The sequence below is a fragment of the Salminus brasiliensis genome, chromosome 1 (assembly GCF_030463535.1).
Source record: "Salminus brasiliensis chromosome 1, fSalBra1.hap2, whole genome shotgun sequence".
Taxonomy (NCBI): Eukaryota; Metazoa; Chordata; class Actinopteri; order Characiformes; family Bryconidae; genus Salminus; species Salminus brasiliensis.
The window spans coordinates 35,643,902-35,664,855 of record NC_132878.1 but is presented as its reverse complement, the minus strand read 5'-3'; the positions used below and the strand labels follow the sequence as shown (position 1 = coordinate 35,664,855).

The window sequence follows — 20,954 nt, the reverse complement described above, 5'->3', positions numbered from 1 at the left end:
TTGGAGCATTAATAAAATCATATATTTGTTTCAAATATAATCTGACATTTCCACAGATATGCATACATAGTTTACAGTTCGGAAGTAAAGCAACACATTTACAGTACACTGAGTAGCTATAGAGAGCAGATCACACAAGTAGCACTGGCCAGAGAAAACAGACTGGGCTTCGACATTCACAAAGAAATGGAAAAATCCTATGATCAGACTTCCTGCAGCACATACTGAGATAGCTTCCCAATTCCAGAATCTCCAGTGGCTCTGTTTTCCTGGCTGATATTAAGCAGGGAAAGCGGTAGACCTGGGCGGTCAACAATCTTTCAGGTTTCAATTGAAAAACCTCACTGCTCACACATGCAATGATCCGTCGGGAATGCTGCTTTTGGCCAGTTCGTGTCCGTTAGTCAGCAGAACGTGCCACTGACCTGTATGAACTGCAGGAGATCTGATCCTAGATCAGAACACAACTAAACTCCACAGTCTGTCAGGAGTGAAACTAGTAAGTAAAGAGTCTCTGGTGTCACTGCTCGGACAAAAACAATGTGTTGCAGGCCCAGGAATTCAAAGTCAGGCACATTCCCTGGTTGGCAAGAAACTTCATGTAGCAGAGGATATGGGTCAGTACAATATCGGTGGTCTTCTGAAAGCAAAATAATTTCATACGTGTGTTTGATTTTGGAGATGAACCCTGATAGAACAGAAGAAAACTAACTGAAGTACCTAGAAAATCCAAACAGCATCACCAACACTTAAAGAAATTGTACGAATAATAAGAGACCCTCAGAGAAAGCAACAGCTCCAAAAAGATACAATCTTCTGCTTGTCTTCAAACCTGGGTAAGTTTTAGTGTGAGTCCAAATTTCTTTACAGTGGTGATGTCATGGGTCGTGATGTCCGCAATAAATGCAGCCATTTTATTAACTATTCAAAACCACCAGTGAACCAACACACGCCTCCTGAGCTTAAGATGTAATGTTGATGATGGTAAAAAGTGCTAATAAAAAACAATCTACTTTGCTGTCCAACACTTTTCAGATGTCTGATTCCATTCACCAGCGCCGTGGACAATTCTGACTCTGCAAGTTTCTTTAGAATGGAGCATTTCACATCCAATCACTCAGAATGACGCTGTCTGCAGCTCAGTTTTTGAATCCACCACCCTGTAAGTCACTGTTTAGGGCAACTTTTCAAACATACACCTCTTATCTACTGTTTCCCAAATATGTGAGAAACGGAAATATGTCTTTAGCCCTATTCGGACGGGATTAGTCTTACATGGGGAGGTGGAGTAATGGAATTTTACTATGCCTGTAAAACGTCTGACCGATTCACACTGGAGAAATCTCGGCATAAATGACTGAGGTTGGAGTGGCTACTCGATTTACGCACTGCCACCACCTCCAAAAAGCTTCCTATGACCACCAAGTATTAGAAAATGATAACCTCATAATCCGATTACCCCATTATAGTAATAATGAAATGTTCGTTTGAAAATGAGCAGCTACATGTACGTAATATAGCCTTATATAGCCTACAGGCTACGCTACATGGAAAGGGCATTCCTCTGAGGCTCACCTTCAGGATTTGCTACAGACCTCCATAGGCACCTCTATACATTTTTACAGACTTTCATTTTGCAGGATCCCGCAGTCTGAAAAATTGACTGACATGGCACATTCAGACTGGACTAAAATCACTGAGAAAAATGATTACTGGTAATAATTACATCCCCCACCTCCGCATATACAACTAATCATCAAAAATATCATCTGCCTGAAGATTTATAGAGTCTTCCAGAATGTAACTGATGTGGGTGGCTTATGTGCTATTGAACTAAACACATTTTAATTAATGGCAATTTGTAGAAGGTGAAATCAAAACAAACAAACAAACAAAAAACAACAACACAGGCATGAAAAAGACATTTTTTTTTTCTTTGCGATTTTTGCCTTCTGTATGAAGTGCAAGCTTATGATTCTCAAAATGTAAGATGTAAGATTTGGGCATGAATGGTATATTATGTTTTCAAATACAACTGTTCGATGGTCCTCACAGTGTGAGGGTGTGTTTGTGTGTGTCTTAACAGACAGGTGTGTGTTCTGCTACAAGTACATGCCGTTTATGAGGTAATCGGACTCCTCTGTGGTGAGTGGCCGAGCTTTCTTCATCCTATGGCGCACCAGGCGCAGTCTGCAGGCCACCATCAGCAACAGCAGAGCACTGATTATCACCCCCAGAACCAGGGGTAGGATGGCACCTAATCACAAACACAGTAAATATAGATACACGGTTACTAAGCAACTACCATCAATGCTAGGAGCAAGATAACCCATTTAATTCCACCTTTACGCTCAGTGGATTACATCCACTGTTGAGTTTTTGAGCCCTGTTGAGCCTGGCTGACCAGAATGTTGGTCAGGTCCCAGCTAGCAAAAGCAGCTCACATTGGGCTACGGACATCCAAGTTGAAAAAGCACGAGATAGAGAGACTAAAGGTTCCCATGCTGCTTGCCTGCCTGATAAGGGGCTTTGCATTTATTTTGGGACTTCAAGACATTCTTCTATTATTCATTTTTTCCTCAGCGTTTAAGAACAGCCAAATTATCATTTTCAACAGGTAGCCTGTATCTGTACAGGAATACATTTTTAAGGTGCTCCCCTAACTGTAGTTATGAATGCATGTAAACAAATGGCTCTACTTATTACTATTATTAATCACTGAGTAGTCGTGTTACTCAGTTATGACTCATATTATTATTGTTATTATGATTATCATTATTATTAATAGCAGTACTATTACATGTTGAATTGTGTGATTCCATTAATAAAGAATAAATACATACTCACTGTGATCAAAACAGTTGCTTATTTACACATAAAATATATCTATCCACCTTATTTTGCCACACCCACTTTCCAGAGTTTGTTTCTTCTGCCTTTGTGCCTGTCTTTGATTCTGTCAAGCCCTCAAAGTCCTTTCATGTCACGCCCCCTTGTTAACTCCAGGTGTTCCTTGTCTTTCAGTGTATTGAGATCCTTTTGTCTCAGTCTGCTGTTGGCTGGTCTTGCATATCATGCTCGTATACATGTCCTTGGTTGTACGTGTTCATGGCGGTTTGCGGTTGGATAGTTTGTCCAGTTCTTGCCTGTGCTGTCCAGAGTCTTAAGTTAAGCCTTTGAGTGCTTCGGTTACTCTCTACTTCATGTTTCCATTTTGTATCCTGTCGTACCTTGTTTCATGTGTTAATCATTAAAATTACCTGCACATATGTCCGCATCCGCCTCCAAGCCAACCGGGACACATGTAAGGCATTACTGACTACTGTTGTGAGCACTGATCATAAAGCAGCTACCAATGCTAGCTCAACATTCCAACAAAAATTCTATTCTATTCTGTTCTGGAGCAGAGCATACTAGCTTTTCAACACAACACAAAAAGATCAGTCTGATGGTGTACCTTCCAAAATAGAGGACCTAATGGTAAGAGCAGACGTGCGGACCTTCACCTATAAAAGCTTATAGGTGAAGGTCCGCACGTCTGCTCTTACCATTTTGCGGAGGCAAAACCTTATTGAGCTTCAGTAAAGCAGATGCGTCGGGTGCTTGTGAGCCATTTTTCTTGGTAAGCATGTTCTGGTGTCGGTGTCCCCTCTTTAAAATGGTAAAAGTAGACACTGCAATGTTTGGGTCTATGTTTTTTAAATTTAGTAACTTCAACCATATACCTGTACCCTCTTTCTTTGGAAGGCAGATATGGTTGGAGTTGATCTGGTGCAAGTCAGCTTGAACCTGGCGCTTATCGACACTCTTATGGCAACGTATCCTATGTAGTACAGGAGCGCTTTGTTCTATATCGGCTATGTTAAGCTATGTGATGCTAAACAATATAGTTCAGTCCATACGATATAGTGCATGTACCCGTATGATGTACAGTGGCTTTAATGGAGACAGAAGAGAGTTAAGCTGCTTGGCATGTTGATTTCTACACTCTTAAATGTTACTATTATTCAGTACCGTTATCTCAGACAAACGCATTTTAACTTGGCTGGTCTACCTCACCCTGAGGCCAAGACAAGGCCAATTCCAAATGAGGTCGAGACTGAGACGAGAGCAAAAACCTCTACTACAACACTAGTACTGACCAAAAACACACAGGTCTTTTTAAACCATTTTCTTGACTTTTAATTAATGTTGTAATGTATATCCTTGGCCGTTACAAATGTCATAATTGCACAAACCTGACTCGGGGGGCGGCTGTCCCCCCAGCACCGTGTGGGCTTTAGCTACTGGTTGAGCGTCCTGGGCTGCTGATGCAGAATTCTGGGGTTTGGCTTCCGAGCTGGGAGACCTGGTAGCTACAGACACACAAACATCCAGGCTTATGTTCACTGGTAGCTACTTCCCACTTCATTAATTACTTAACACATGGTCAGGGTCATGCAAATCCTAACAGCAGGTCAGATTAGGTCGAATGTTACATTTGATGCGAAAGTTCAGCAGAAGAATGGACAAAATTCAAGCTCAAGTCCTAATCATATGGAATACAGCAGAACAATGTTCCTCCAGGGCCTCAGTGCAGCAAGACATGGCCAGTGTTACAGAATTACACAGCACAAGCAAACAAGACACAGACATAGTTTCTAAAATAGGTGCTACCACTGGTTTTAGCTACATGATGGATCATTTGTCTGTTTGAATAGATAACACTGCATCATTCATGTCAGAAACGACAGAAGAAATTCTAGTTGAGCCTATTTACACTTAGCCCCGTCATGCCTCTCACATCCTAATCTAATTTATCGACATTCGATCAGCTATTTTAAGCTCTACCCAGTGACAGTCCTTTTAGTCCTTTTTGTTACTGTACCAGGACGGCATACTCTGGTGTCTTCTAAGCCCCATAGAAGCACATTATTTACATCCCACATAAGTAAGGAGCATTCTCAGAAGGTAAAAGAGCAGATTCGGGTCTGCTGTACTTCACAGTGGAACAGGACATTTACAGTAATATTAGTAGTTCTAATGCTCTGACTGCATTTAAGGAAGCCTCCAGACAAGGGCATGTTTTTGGCCATGTCACTAAAAGCATGAAAAAAAAATACACTAATGTACACAAGCTATGTTCTAATATGTTTACACACACACACCTTTGGTCTATACACTGTTAAAATGTACAATCCTTTTTGGAGGTTCTGAAATTCTGGAGGAACCTCTTAAGGTGCTTTGAGGACCTTTCAAGGAACTTTATTTATTTTCTTGAAGTTTCCTCTAAGCATCTTAAGCGGTTCCTCCAAAATTTCAAACCTCTAAAAGTTCCTCAAGAATCATACACATTTAACAGTGTAGTTGACATGCTGCTAAAACGTTTCTCATATGACAGTTTATATATTTTTATATATATATATATATATATATATATAGAGAGAGAGAGAGAGAGAGAGATATACACACATACATTTTTAGATTCATAATGTTTATATTGCACATAAAAAGTGCATATTAACATATGGAATATTTTGTAGGTACTCATTTTTTTACCAAACCGAGTACTGAAACATTAATTTTGTGAATCAATACACCCCTATGAACATATACAGTGCTTGTAAAATGGAAATGACCGTAACAGAAGTGTAGTACCTGTGTTTGCCTGTGTGGTGGGTGGGGGCGCTGCCGTGGCTTGCTGATCCACTGGAGCTGTAAGACATTTCAATTAAATCTGTTTAACCTTGATTTGAACTATGTTGGTTACTGCACAACAGTACTGCAGTTGTATTAATAGTGTATTCCGGCACTGAAATGGAATGTAGCCAGCCCAGCAGTTCTTGAATAAGGATAAGGATAAGGATAACTTTAACTTTATTTAAGATCCGGCAAACTTGTTGTGCCTCCCTGTTGTACCAATCTCTCACTGCAACATTTCTTTCGAGCAGATTCTTATGTATCTTTTCTTTAGTGAGCTACAGTGGCTCACTAAAGAAAGTCTTGGATATAATTGTCTGTTCATTTAAGGCCACAACCTGCCACATGTATTCCACATGTTTTTCGGCTTTTACACCACTTTGACAAAACTGTCATATTTTCAAGTGTTCTGCTACGAAAATGTTGTAGTTTGGGTTAAAGTGTTTATCCTAGAAACAGCAATAAATACCAACCATTAACTTAGTGAGCTGCGGTTTGTTGCGGCCTTAGGTGAGGCAATGTGCTTGCCTGGCATGAATTTGCATTGAACCAGCTATAATTTTTAATTATTTATTAAAACCTTTTCCATATAACTGCATGATTACTTTTATAAACCTTGGATACAATTGTCTGTGCATTTTAGGCCACTCTTCCACAACCTGGATGCACATGTTTTTCGGCTCTTACGCCTCTTTGGCAAACACTGTCATACTTTCAAGTATTCTGCTGCGAAAATGTTGTAGTTTGAGCTAAAGTTTTTATCATAGAAACAGCAATAAATACCAACTATTAACTCTAGGAACATGCAAAATGGATATTTTGATAATTCACTTAATTTCGGTATTCACAGTATTTAATAATTCTCACAATTTGATCTAGTTACTGCATTATTTACGCACTAAATATGTTAATCTGGGAATCACTTTCACAGTTAAGTGAGCAGCTATATGTCAGGAAGATATAAACTGCATCCAAAACCAGTATTATAAGATACATATGCCCACACTTACACTCAGAGTGTCTGATTTCTAAGCTAAGCTGCCACCACTGTCGTGATTTTGTTAAGATTAGAGATGTACCGATCCGATATTAGGATCGGATATCGGTCCCGATATTAACAAAATTAGCTGGATCGGGTATTGGATAATTTGGCCAATGCATGGAACCGATCCTTTCACTTTCATTTGTTGGTGTGAGACTGCACTAAATGTTTATATGTTTGCAATTTTTGATTGCTGCATGTAAGTTTGACCAAGTTACTTATTTATTCTCAGGTTCAGCTTCTAGATTTTATTTTGAATTACGCTAAATATTTAAAAATAAGATTTATTAAGATTGAAAGTCAAATCCTGATGCCTTAAGTCTCACCCACATGGTGAGGTATATGGTTTATTAATTCAACAATGGTATCAGATCGGTATTGGGTATTGATCGAAATGCAAAGTTTGTGTCAGATGTATTTGTATCAGAATTGGAACTGAAAAAGCCGGATTGCTGCATCCCTAGTTGAGATATCCATGAGCGTTGGCCAACATGTACCTACGTGTTTCCCACCTTCTCTCTCACTAAAACACTTTTTTGTGGGCCGGTTAAAAAAAATTCTAAATATAATATAGCTTAACTTTAAGTGTTATATTTTTCATATCTGTTGCTGTTTTAAAAAAGGCAGGTAGGTCTGACCAACGTAATGAACACCATGCAGTTCCTCACCAGGTTTCTGAATGCACTTGTTCACGCAATCCGCCTGTTGCAGGAAGTTGTTGCGGTTCCCTTTGCAGCCCCCGTACAAGAAGTGCTTGCACTCTCCAGCTGCCGAGTCATAATACCAGCGTGGGAAAGTGCCTCTACATGGACCAACCACTGGGGGCTCCGTGCAGGGATCTTAGTGGAAAGAAGAATGGGCACAGAGAGAGGGTGAAAAGGTAAAGTGTGTGAATGTTAGAGAGCTAAAAAAGTGGGTCTTGGCTCTGTTTGCTGCACGTCTTACTTACATTAGTTAGCTTGTCTCTGTTTTAAAAGCCTAAGCAGGGACAGAAAATGGACTCTGGCCAAGAAGGACTTATACATTACATACATATCTGCTGCATCTTCACGTAACAACGCTAATCTGCTGTCCCCTGTAGGACTGACTTTTAATATACGTTAAAAAATATGTTACAAAGAGAAACATCAATCTAAGAGCCCAGATGCTTTTCTAATGTGTGGCGTCTCTAAGCTCTGCGCAGGATCAGGTAACAGAACACAGAAGAGCTTTGTTTTCCGCAGAGAGAAAGAGAAGGAGAGGAGGAAATTCTCCTCTGAGGTAAACCCCCATCTAATTACAGCATTCTGTCTCTCTCCACAGAATTCTCCCATCCCACGTATTAGCTGGCAGCGTTGCGCAGCGTCCTCTGTGCGTTATGTAGTCACTGTGCTACTTTTTCAAAGCCGACTGTTAAAGACTGTTATGGTAGTTGCAACTGAAACAGCAGGATCTTCATATTTAAGGCCATATGATGTCTGCTCCCATTGCTAGAAGTTGATACTGCTTTTAAGTAAGCATTTGTAGACCATTTGGGTCTCTGGGGTTATACTGCCCTGGCCATATTGTACGGGTTTATGTGTTTGAGTAGGTGTTCCCAGGCTTTCAAGGCTCTTTAGATTGCAGGATTGGTGTAAACTGTCAGCTTGGTAGACTCTTAGTCTATAAGGGCAGCATTGTTATCTTGGCTGAATGTATGCCTGCTATAGGGCTAGCATTGTTATCTTAGGTTACCACATGCATGCTTTTAAGGCTAGTGTTGTTTCCTTGGTTGACCATAGGCTAGACCTTAACCGACAGTTCTCAGTTATTCAGGTTTTTAGCTTATTTTATTCTTCCTGTGTGCTTTTATTACTATAAAGTCCCAGGGAATACGTCCCTTGGACTGAAGGGATTAAGGCTAATTACCTACCTAATTATATGGCTAGCCAAAAACAAAGTATAAAAAAGTCAACTTTAGAGGTGGTATGGTTTGGGAGGGTATTATGTACATTCAGAACAGAAGCGCTAATAGATTGACCACGTTTAGTTTGGTGTAGACATGCCAGAGCTGCACTGAAAGTGTATTTGATATAGAATTCTAACAGCTGTAGTTATATTGCTCATTTATGTGGTAGGACAAGTGATACACGCATGGAGGATTCAGGCTTGCTTACATAAGCTGGAAGAAAAAGTCCACTGAGCATCAATAGATCCTCACTCTGCACTTAATCTCCAGTCTTATTGGAGTGACTTATTAAACGCTGTATTACAGGTCCAATATAAGCAACCTTATCTTTAGTTTATTTCACAATATATATATTTCAGTCACAAAATACCTGTAATACCTATAATTATATACTGATCGAACGGGCAGACTCTCAGGATTAGGATCATGTCAGCCATTGTACGGCTACTGAATTACAATCAAAAGAAAAAGGTTTTAGAAACGCGAGATATTTTCCTTGCAGAATCCATCACTCCTGCGCAATGGCCGCTACCACTCACAGACACCCTTCTCACACACAAACACTTGATACCGCTGCATACCTTTGGCTGTCCCCTTCAAAACGACACCAAATTTGTATCTTTCCTTCAATCCTTTCGCTATTAATCCTCATGGTTGTGTAAAGAGTGCTTGGAAAAAACAACAGTTCAAAACGAAGTACCAAGGATTTAAAAAAGAATAAAAATATGACCCCCTTGGATCACTGCCTTCAACATCACTGCAAAGCTTATACTTTCAGCTTTCCAACAACATGCCAATCGAGTCTGTAGACCAATCAGGTGCCAAGTTATGATGATGTGCAACCGAGTAGGCGGGAGATAAACAGGAAGCTTTCCTCAGGAATACAAATTCTGCTGCAGCGATTGTGGAAACTCAAAGAATCAAAGAAGAAAACATTTTATGGGGTTGAAGAGGTTTTGGCAGAGTTGGAACAGGAAAGTGAAACTGAGGCTTTGCTGGAGTGGGACAGCAGTGAGAGCTGTAAAAGCTAGAATAACAAAACCTGACTAAATAAAACAAGCAAAGGTGAAACTAGACCCTCCTGCCTCTTTGCTCTTACTTACTAGTGATTGCTCTTGGTTTGGCACTAGAATAAAAAAATAAAATCAAAATAAAACTGGTGGATGACATCAGTTTGTCAAAGAAGGTAAAGAAATACAGTACAACATATTGCCATCAAGTGCAGATAATAAACAATCACTTTTCTGCAGTACAATGAGCTATTTCTTTGTTTGAGAGGTTGGGGGACTCTGGAAACTCCAAAATGACACTTGGAGAAGCTGTCTTTTCACTGTCTACTCCGGCTAGAATAATTTAAAGCAGTAAGAGGAATCAACTCCAAATTGTGCCTGGTGAAAGTAGACCCATGATGACACGAGATTCAAAAGCAAAAAATGCTTGAGCAGAAAGCCTCAAGATTTGGGTGTGTAAATTCAGGCGGAAAATGGAAAAAAGGGCTGGAGTTTTAAGAGGTTAACTAACTAAGCTAAGCTAGTGAGGGTCCCTCTTACACCCAAGCGTTACCCAAGATTAGGGCCTCCCAGGTCACAATGAAAGGGCAAACATTCAGTGTAATTATATTGGTCATTTTCTGGTCACTGGTAAACTATCCACATACTCTGCTTACTCTGTACATGTATATTGTGTGGCCACAAGAGGAACATAAACCTAACTGGAATGAAAACATGGATTTAGTACACCTGAGGCTAAACTAGCTTTAAGCTTTAAAGCTTTAAAGAAGCCCAAAAGTAGATGTCGTTTTTTTTTAAAGGTTCCTCCCACCTATACCATATATCATCAGGAAGAATCTAATCATTCTTTTCATTTTTTAGACTAAACTTTCAGACCTGTTTAAAGCTTTGTTACAGATCTACTACAAGCTTAGTGTTGCTACTGAGCCTCTAAGGAGGCTGGAGTTGTTACCTTGACTGGCTGAAGGTTGTTGTTGTTGTTGTTGTTGTTGTTGTTGTTTGACCTGGACCGGGGCCTCCGTATTGAGCGGTTCTGAGGGAATCATAGCTCGGCCCTCTGATTCTCGTGCTTCTCCGATCTGAGAGGGAGCGCTGGACGTGTGTGTCACAGCCTTGCGTCCACCATCGACTTCCATGCGGAAAAACCCACAGACAACAAAGACCATATTCAGCATGGAAACTTTCAAACCTTCTCAATCTTTATCATTCCATCTTAATTAAACACTAAACATTAGGTCTTAGCCAAAGCTCCAAATGACAGCACTTAGACAAAGTGAGCTTAGTTTTAAGACTAAGGTCTTAAACATTTACTGTACACTACATATAAAGTAAGTGGCTATTAAATGGAAGACAGAAACACGGTCAGCGACTCTGCTTCACTCACAGTTCCGGCAGAAGTCTTCATCTGAGCGATCGGGGCACTGCTGCTTGCCATCACACGCGTAGCTGATGTCGATGCAGCAACCGTCGTCACACATGAACTGATATCGTGAGCAATGACGAGTACACACTGGAACAAAACACATTTGAGATTTGAATAAACACATATGACTAACAATATGCCAAGATAGGCAGTACATAGGACGACAGATATATCTTGAAGTATGCTTTTAACTCAGACTATGCTTGTGTCCGTTTTTAAATTTTATGTAATTCATATGAACAGACGTTTTTGTTTATGTGTCTTTAAGTTTAAGATATATTTAAATGACCTATGTTTAAAAAGTCAGTGCAGTCTGAATCCCACCTTATAGCTTTAGCATAAGGGTGGCCTAAACTGCTGTAAGCTGAATAGGTGGATATGCGCTCTAGGTGCATCAACGCTAATAGATGAAGTCAATAACATTGATTATCCTTTAACAATGACGCATATGATGGTGTGACATGCATGTCAATCAGTAACTCAATAGTCATTTCTCCTTATTTCACATGTTGAATGTGGGAGAAGTGGTTAGGTGTGAAGGCCTGTAAATATGTTCATGTATGCTAGGTTCATATTCCTATAATAAATTAGGGTGAATTTGACACAGGATTTCCCTACATGTCCCATATGAATAATATCTTAACTACATTATATGGGAGCCTTTAAAGTAGTACTGAAAAATGACCCACTGACCAGTAAAGTATATGTCCGCTGACACAGATGTGCACCTGTACACATACACAGCTTACCTAGTCCTTGTATAAAAGTACTGCCAATAGAATAGGACTTTCTGGAGCAGATAAACATGAACTTTTTGGTCCCATGTCTAATGCCAGGAGTGGGCTAGAGGGGTATTGAGGGGTATTGTAGGGCAGTGGAACTGTGTTCTCTGAAATAAAGGTGCGCCATCCAGGACTTTTGGGATGAGTTGGGGACGAGGTGAGGTGGTAATCATCCAACTTCCTAACATCACTAAAGTTTTTGTCGCTGATTGCAACCAAATCCTCACAGCAATGCTGCTCCAAAATATACAGCAGTCAAATGTTAACCTAAAACGTGCACATATAAGGTAAGTGTTTCTGATAGCAGTGGCATCTAAAGAGTCTGAGAGAGCTGAAGGACTGAAGGAAAGGAAGTTGAGGTGGCTCTTAACCTTCCGCGTGGTGTTCTGGCGCCAGCACAGTGACTGAGACATTGTCCGAGCTCCTCTGTCCGACTGTGTCAGTGACGGTCATCTGGAAAGTGTAGACGCCCTCTCTGAGTCCACTCAGCTTCAGCAGACCTGGGTGAGTCACCTACATGTGCAACAGAGACAAAGACACATTAGCAGGCTGTTTCCAATCATATCATACACACTGAAGTCTTAGCGCCAGATTGACCTCTGCAAAGCTCATCTGAGCCCTCTGAGAAAGTTCATTCCGCACTGTAGGATCCATTCATCTTTTCAGATTGTAAAGTGTACGCTCTCAGTCCTCAAATGTCACAGCATTCAAGTCTATGTGAGGTTGCATTATACGCACAGCAGAGAGCAGAGTCAAGAACACCCTCAAAACTGAGATACAGCACATCTGTTATTTACAATTACGCTTGTGTGCATTCAAACCAGTCAGTGCCATACTAACACCAGTTCATGTTTGTGCCAGTGATTACAAAAGCATGTTTCATTCTTTATGATTTGTTTTCTCACTTGTTTTTCATTGAAACAAGCAGGCATTCTGTGGTAAGTGTGGATTCTAAACCTCAAGCCACACTTGTGTTTGTAAGCAGGACATACTTTCTTATGATTTCAATTAGGGATACACTGACATGGACTAAATCCAGCTGGATAAGGACTATAGAAAAATACCATATTTATTTCTGAAGGGTTACAATTCTGTAAAATGGATAAAATGCAGGTATTTTAGTGTAGTACTGCAACATGCCCTTACTTTCTGCTCCTCAAATATCAGTTTCAAAAACTGTCCAAATCAGATTATTTGCATATACCAATATGATTCCAATATCATTGTGCATCCCTGGTCGTCTATGCGTATTTTAACGGAGCGGGTATCGGCTATTTTAATCCTAATCCAGTTTGAGTCAGTTCAGAGCGCCATCCTGTGGTCTCAAGACACCATTTACGGACTTTACTGCCCAGTGGACGAAAAACATTGGATATCAGTCCAGAGTGTGTTCCTCTACACATTACTAAATAATATCTGGGGATACACCGATCCGATATCACGATTGGATATCGGTCCCAATATTGACAAAATTAGCTAGATTGGGTATCGGATAATAAGGACAATCTATGGAACCGATCCTTTCACTTTAATTTGTTTATAAATAAATAAATAACAAATGGCAATTTAGTACATTTATATCTATGTGTTAATTTGTTATGATATATAAAGTAATGTGTAAGCCAATCCCGATGCCTTAAGTCTCTCCCACATGGTAAGGTATACGCATTGTGCGCTCAATAGTATCGTACAGGTATCGGGTATCGACCAATACGCAAAATTGATTTATTGTATCGGTATTGGAACTGAAAAAGTTGGATCGGTGCATCCCCAATAATAACCCTTTGTATGTTAATAACCTTGTTTGGACCTTGTTCTTTAAATTTTAGAGGCTACACTGAATTAGATGTCATATACACAATATCGAGTGTGCTACGCTACTCAACCTACAAACTATCAAACATCACAGAAAGTAACCTCAGTTTACCTCAGTGACCTCAGAATACCTCAGAACATTGTACTGAACCTGAATATACTGTATGTGCATCATTACTGCTCTAGTTTGCTTAATCGAAAAGCTAGCTTGTGACACAAATAAAACTGAAGAATGCACAGATACCACTTTTTGAATTATGATACCAATACCTGCTCCTTAAGTATCTGCCAAAATAGAGTGTTGATACTGATTACAACTACTCAGAAGGCGATTTTGCTCATTTTGCTCATTTCATCAGTGTTATCTATTGCCATTACAGTACTGTCTATAAATGCCAGTCCTGGCACCAATTAAGTATCAGAATTGGATTTCAAATATCACACTAACCACAACGGCATTCAAGTTCCATATTATTAAAAATATAAAAGTAGCTAAAAAACTAAAAATAAATGTAAAAAATAAAAATAACAAATGAAATTGTCAGAACACATGGCCCAAATTGGCTTTCAGAAGTGACCACCATGGGATAGCTGCTCTGAAGCGTCAACAATACCTTAATTGTTCTGCTGAGCAGGTGCACAAAAAAGCCCCCGTCTGCCTCTCTATCTGTCTGTCTTTCTTTCACACACAATTACTCCAGACTCTTTACTCCACACCAGCCATTGATTTGTGTGGGTGGGGGTGGGGTAGGCAGCGAGGCAGTATCTCTAGTGTCTGTGTGACCATGTGTGTGTTTATCCACTAATTTAGATCCTGATAATATCTCAAGCCCAGCAAACAAAGCAGATAGCTCCCTTTCTCAGCCTTTGTCTTGATGCGGTGAATAAGCACTGAGTAATAGCCCATTCTGCGTTCTGCGGCTCCCTAGGATTCAAAGCACATGCACCAACAGGCCAAAATGTAGACACTTCAGACTGAACATGTTTTTCTCACAAACATATATCTTACAAACGTAGCCAAAGGATATAGCAAGTTTACCTGAAAATGAAAGCTTCAGAGTCATTTTGATGCTACAAGGCAGAAAGGCATCTCTGTAATTGTGACTCCATGCCAGAGCGCTGCTAACAGCATTGTGTAACTATAGTGGAGCTGCATAGCAGAGCCTTCCTGTAGCAAATTCAACCAGCTAGTGTTTGGTGTTAGTTTATGAATGTTTACCTTCATGATGACAGAGCGATCTCCTTTGACGAGGGACCACTCGTATCGCATGATGCCGTGGTCATCAATGCTATCCCTGCCATCCAGGATGGCCCAGTCTGTAGGCAGCTGGACCACCACATCCTGTCCGGCATCGCTTCGGGGGGGTTCGTCTAGCTCTGCAAAATTAAAATGAATAAATAAATAATTCTGTGTCACTTTAACGAACCAAAACAGGAAGGTTCCAATCTGACCTGAAAGATTGGTGCTAAAAAAGGAATATTTTGAGGGGCTTCCGATATCCACTCAAGGATGGCCGGTATCAGTCCCAGGTCATGCTGCCTGCCATCAACAGCCGGAATCTGAGAGAGCACAATTGGTCTTTCTCTCTCTGGGTGGGTAGATGGCGGCGCTCTCTCTCTGGGGAGACGCTGGGTACCCAGTGCTTTCCTCTGAGCGTTGGTTATTGATTTGATTTAAAATATATATGTGTCTGTGTAATTATTATTATACATGTATTATACATGTATCTCCATTATTGTAGCTGCTCTGTACACTGTGTCAATCATTCTGGATGATTAGACCAATAGAAATGCTCTAATTTACTTGGAACCAACTGTTAGTTTACATTGACTTTCTCTGAGAGTTAAGATCATTTTTGTCTTTTGCCATTTTGGAGATATGTTTTTTTCATTGGACATATTTATGTGTGTGTGTGTGTGTGTGTGTGTCTAATCTAACTACACTCCTTTGTCAATGCTATTTTATCCCACTCCCACTGTAGACAGACATTGAACTGTGCCCTTACAGTGATTTAGCATACTATCAGAGGTAAATGGTATTCTAGCATATGTCACCTTAATTAGATTAGGTTAGGAGAAGGCTCCTGCCTGCCTTTTGGACAAAACTCTTACTGCATCCACCTCACTACAACTATGATTCGCATCAGTACTTCACAAAAGCGGAAAGCTATCAGTTCAGAGTGTTTACAACTGCACAGTCAGTCAAAAACGAATAAATACAGTTAATGAACCACAAAGTGTCTGTCCAGAATCTCTCGTTATACACAGTCTATAGCTAAAGGGATAGTTTACAGCATTAACTGACAGCGTATCTTACATAAATTATATTGCTGTGTTATCTACGGAAACACAAAGATCAGATCGGTACCGCTTTCACAAGCTTTCAAGTCTCGGCAGATTGTTCAACATGTAAGGCCAAGACCTAATGGCTTTGCTTTAGTCCTGACATTATTTAAGCTTTCAGACTACCTTCCAACTCCAGAATTCAAGCACTGTGTAATAAATGATTAACCAGTGACTAAACACTCGTTCAGATGTCCTAGGGAAGTGTGGAGGGCAGTCCAATACGGCTTCATACTGAAGTGTAAATGCACACCTGCTGTATCATGCTGTGTTCATGACCAAGTGGGAATAAGAAGTGATACTTGACTAATACTGGCATCAGACAAAGGTGTAGGTTATGGATGCATGATGATACTGGATAATCATCTTGGTATCATCAGACAATCGCTTCCATGTCGCTTGATGTTGAGATTTTCTTGAGGTGTTTTAGATGTATTTATTGAACTCCAGAAGACTGGAGGACTTTGGATTACTGCACTAAGATCCACTATCTGGACAAAAGTATTGGGACATTTGCTCATTCATTGTTTCTTCTGAAATCTAGGGTATTTTAAAAAAGCATATCCTGGAGTAACTGTCTCTACGGTCCAGGCAAGGCTTTCTACTAGATTTTTGAGCATTGCTGTGAGGATTTGATTGCATTTAGTGATATGCAGGGCTGCATCTAACAATTCTTATTTGTATCAATAAATCTAATGTTTTTATTATTTGAATAATCTAATGATGAATTTATCAATGTTCTAAATCAATTGTGTGTGCTAGAATAAAATACTTTAACCATAATATTGTAAAAATGGAATACTTCTCTATTACTATTATTAATACTACTATTATTATTATCCTTAATCATCGTCAGATAAAAAAAACATGATATGCACTTCAGGGCTGCAATCACATTACCATTACAGCAGTGGTGCAGAAATTATTTTAATATGAGACAAAGAAAATACACAACACATTCTGTGTGCTTATACCGCTCTAGCCCACATCTAGCATTAGGCATGTTGTCAATGCGTTCATGTTTATCTGCTCCAGAGAGCCCTATTCTATTGGCAATACTTGTCTAGTCCCTGTAGATAAGCTCTGGTGTGTCAGCAATGGATAACTAGCAATGGATAAATTAGGAGGGGTGTCCACAGGGCAGATGTTATTAACCAGACAGTCCACCATGTTGTTTTCTCCATCTCCATTCAACGCACAATGCAGCAGTATAGGGCGCAAATGTAGACCATCTCGGGCAGCGGTTCTCAAACTGTGGGTCACATTGTGGGTATGTGTAGGTCGAGAGGAAACCACATCAATGTACACTCTATTTTTTTGTCTGCAGTGATTGGTTATTTTATTTCCGGGTTACACACCAATGGAAAACTCATGCCAAAAGTAAGGGTGATTAAATACAGACCAGCTGACTGATCCAACTGATCACGTAGTTCTAAAATAATCTAACATGGCACATAGAGAGAGAGAGAGAGAGAGAGAGAGAGAGAGAGAGTTTCATGTGATTCTTTTTCGACCATTTCACAACAATCTTTAATTTATGATAAAAGGCTTTTGAGAAACCTTGTGTCCCATAACTGACAATCCCCATCAGAAAAGGTTGAAACTGAACACGTCTAGACATTACTGAAATATATTAATACTAGCAATGTCCCGATCTGATCCGTTATTTCGGGGGAACATATCAAAACAGAGCTTTATATGATGTGATAAGTGCGCTTTTGTTCACATCCAGCAGCTAAAACAAGAACTACTTCTAATTCTAACTCTCCATACCACCTTAAATGGTATGCATTATTTTGCATTATTTAAGGTGGAATTTAAAGTTTAGGAGAGAGGAAAACTTCATCTTAAGAGTTAGCTAAAGTCTTGCTGTAAACGTGCCGCAACGAATGGCACACAGAGCAGCGGTTTAGAAGTTAGTTAGTTAATCTGTCTATATAATTTGTTCAGAATGTCTAATAATGTCCACACTGCCAAAACCACCCAGATTAGTGCAACTGTGCAACAACAAATATATTTTATTCCATTATATTCACTTATAGAAGAGATAACGCTACTCCCATCTTGTCCTGACTGTTGAATTGAGCCTGGTCTTACCAATGAGAGAACCACCTTCCTTTCGTTGGTTCTAAACCAGCTCTGAACGTGATTGGACTGCAGAGCTGATTTTACTGGTGTTTACTTCTGTGCATTGGCACGTCTTAACTAAGTTGTGGGGCTGTGGATCGGATCAGATCGGAATCAGACTGGAGCGTAAACGGGATCGGAACATCCCTATTTAAATACTAAAGGTGGGAGTTGCGTTGTCCTTGTTATTAATTATGGAGTAAAAAAGGGCTGAAATCATAAGTACAGAAGTACAGAAATGATTCGGTGGGTCATGACACAAATATTGTGTGTCCTGTGGTGCTTTGGTATGAAAAGGACTGGGAACCTCTTGATCTAGAGCTCCCTGAGGTCCGGTGTAGAATGTAAACATGTGTATGATTTACTCTCACTGTGTCCACATAGTTCAGATGTGGACATTAAGCCTGTTTTGAATGAACTCCATGCTGTATCTGATTTTACAGCCCTTTAGCTCCACCCATTCAACACTGATGCTATAAGGAGTGCTTTGGCTTGGGCTGCTGTTTGAAGGAGGCACAATAAAGAGAAGCCAACCAGAGCAAAGTTCATTTGCATACACCTCAGTCCTAACGGTACAACAACGGTCTATTTAATTCTGATGAGTGATTAGGGACAGTTGTGGTTGATTAACCCACACATAAAAGGACATCAGACAAATACAGAATCCAGGCCCCTTTAATCTACGAGCGCTTACCTCTCATCCACGCCTCTCCGCCTGCGTCCTCCACCTGTTCCTGCTCCGCGGGTCTCCTCGGCGCGGTGCTGGCTGTGCCATTGCGGCTGTAGGCGGTGAATCCGCGCTGCGGCGAGTACGCGCACACGCTCGCGCCGCGATACGTGCAGTTGAAGAGATAGCAGCGGGGTCCGTCGCGCGGGGCCGCGCGCTCCTCGCGCACCACCACGGCCACGGTACAGCGCGGCTCGGCGCAGCACGCGCGCAGGCAGTCGGCGGGGCTGCGCGCGTCGCTCGGGGCGGACAGGAAGGTGGCGCCGCGCTCGATGGACACGGCCGCGCGAATGATGCGCGACTCCGCGGCGTCGAAGTGGCTGAGGCACGCTCCCCCACCGGGTCCCTGCTCTTGCTCTTCATCCTCCCCGGCCTCCTCCTCCTCTTCCTCCTCCTCCTCGTCCTGGTCGTCGCCGTCGCGCGCCTCTCCTCTCGCGTAGGGCTGCTCCTCGTGCTGCAGCTGCTTGCGGAACTCCTCGAGCAGCTCCTCCACGCCGCTGATCTTGCTTTTGAGGTCCGACAGCGGCGAGGAGACGGCGCGCGCGGCGCTCGAGCTCACCGGAAACGAGGAAAGCATAAAGCAGAGCAGCGGCGCGAGGACGCGCATGACGATGTTTACCCTCATGATGCTGTCGGAAAAAGTACGCTCGCTGTCCTTTGCATCAGCATCGTCTCCGCGCGCACAAACGCATGTTCTCTCCCACGCTCTCTCTCTCTCTCTCTCTCTCTCTCTCACACACACACACACACACACTGGCGCTGTCCTCCGCGCAGGGATCTTTCGTTCGGTCTGCCAGGTGCACGAGCTCGCCTCTGGTCCTCGGAGGAGGGAGGATGCGAGCAAGCGCACGCGCACTGAGAGCGCAAGAGAGAGAGAGAGAGAGAGAGAAATGATGTTCTGACGTGACGTCACGTTCTTTCTCGCGACACCTGATGGAGGCCGAGCAAGAAAAAAAAAACACCCAAACAACTGGACGGTGACGTCATGCCAGATGCGAAACCCGCCCTTTGTCCTGGCGTGCCCTGCACGGTGGTCGTTATTTTGATCGCCTCTCGGGGTTGTTTGTTATTGTTTGTGTTTGTGTTTAGATTAAGTCACGTTGTATTGTGACAAAGGCCACCATTAATGTTTTTGTGCATTACAATAAAGCAATAAAAAATTCCCATCATTTCTAAAATTATAGTATAATATAATATAATATAATATAATATAATAATAAGATATTTCATAGAAAGACCACTGCTTGTTTCTTGAAGACCCTTTTAATGAAAGATTGGATGAAAGAATCAAGAAAATGACATCTGTTTCCAGGTTAATTATCTTTTTTATTTATGTGTGTCTATATCTATCTATCTATCTATCTATCTATCTATCTATCTATCTATCTATCTATCTATCTGTCTGTCTGTCTGTCTGTCTGTCTGTCTGTCTGTCTGTCTGTCTGTCTGTCTATCTATCTATCTGTCTGTCTGTCTGTCTGTCTGTCTATCTATCTGTCTATCTGTCTATCTATCTATCTATCTATCTATCTATCTATCTATCTGTCTGTCTGTCTGTCTGTCTGTCTGTCTATCTATCTATCTATCTATCTATCTGTCTGTCTGTCTGTCTGTCTGTCTGTCTGTCTGTCTGTCTATCTATCTGTCTATCTGTCTATCTATCTATCTATCTATCTGTCTGTCTGTCTGTCTGTCTGTCTGTCTGTCTGTCTGTCTATCTATCTGTCTATCTATCTATCTATCTATCTATCTATCTATCTATCTGTCTGTCTGTCTGTCTGTCTGTCTATCTATCTATCTATCTATCTATCTATCTATCTATCTATCTATCTGTCTGTCTGTCTGTCTATCTATCTATCTATCTGTCTATCTGTCTATCTATCTATCTATCTATCTATCTATATATATATGTGTGTGTGTGTGTGTGTGTGTGTGTGTGTGTGTGTGTGTGTGTGTGTGTGTGTGTGTGTATCTATATATCTATAAGCATTGTTACAGTGCCGGCCATCTGTCTTGCCCAGCATCCCTACCACGGCATTAGCATTGCTATCGCACCGGCTGCTGATCTCGCCCAGCATT

The 20,954-nt window shown here is 41.1% G+C and overlaps 1 protein-coding gene across 1 annotated transcript; it reads right to left on the bottom strand.

Annotated features, from left to right (window-relative positions):
- lrp11 (low density lipoprotein receptor-related protein 11) lies at nucleotides 1-19,725 on the bottom strand. Its single transcript, XM_072678594.1, has 9 exons — nucleotides 18,843-19,725; nucleotides 14,898-15,055; nucleotides 12,235-12,376; nucleotides 11,043-11,168; nucleotides 10,611-10,787; nucleotides 7,390-7,560; nucleotides 5,638-5,694; nucleotides 4,239-4,355; nucleotides 1-2,257 (listed from the first exon to the last, which is right to left on the bottom strand). Exons 1-9 carry the CDS (start codon nucleotides 19,498-19,500, stop codon nucleotides 2,103-2,105), a joined length of 1,761 nt encoding a protein of 586 aa, XP_072534695.1. The 5' UTR covers nucleotides 19,501-19,725; the 3' UTR covers nucleotides 1-2,102.
- Nucleotides 19,726-20,954: the final 1,229 nt, after the last annotated feature.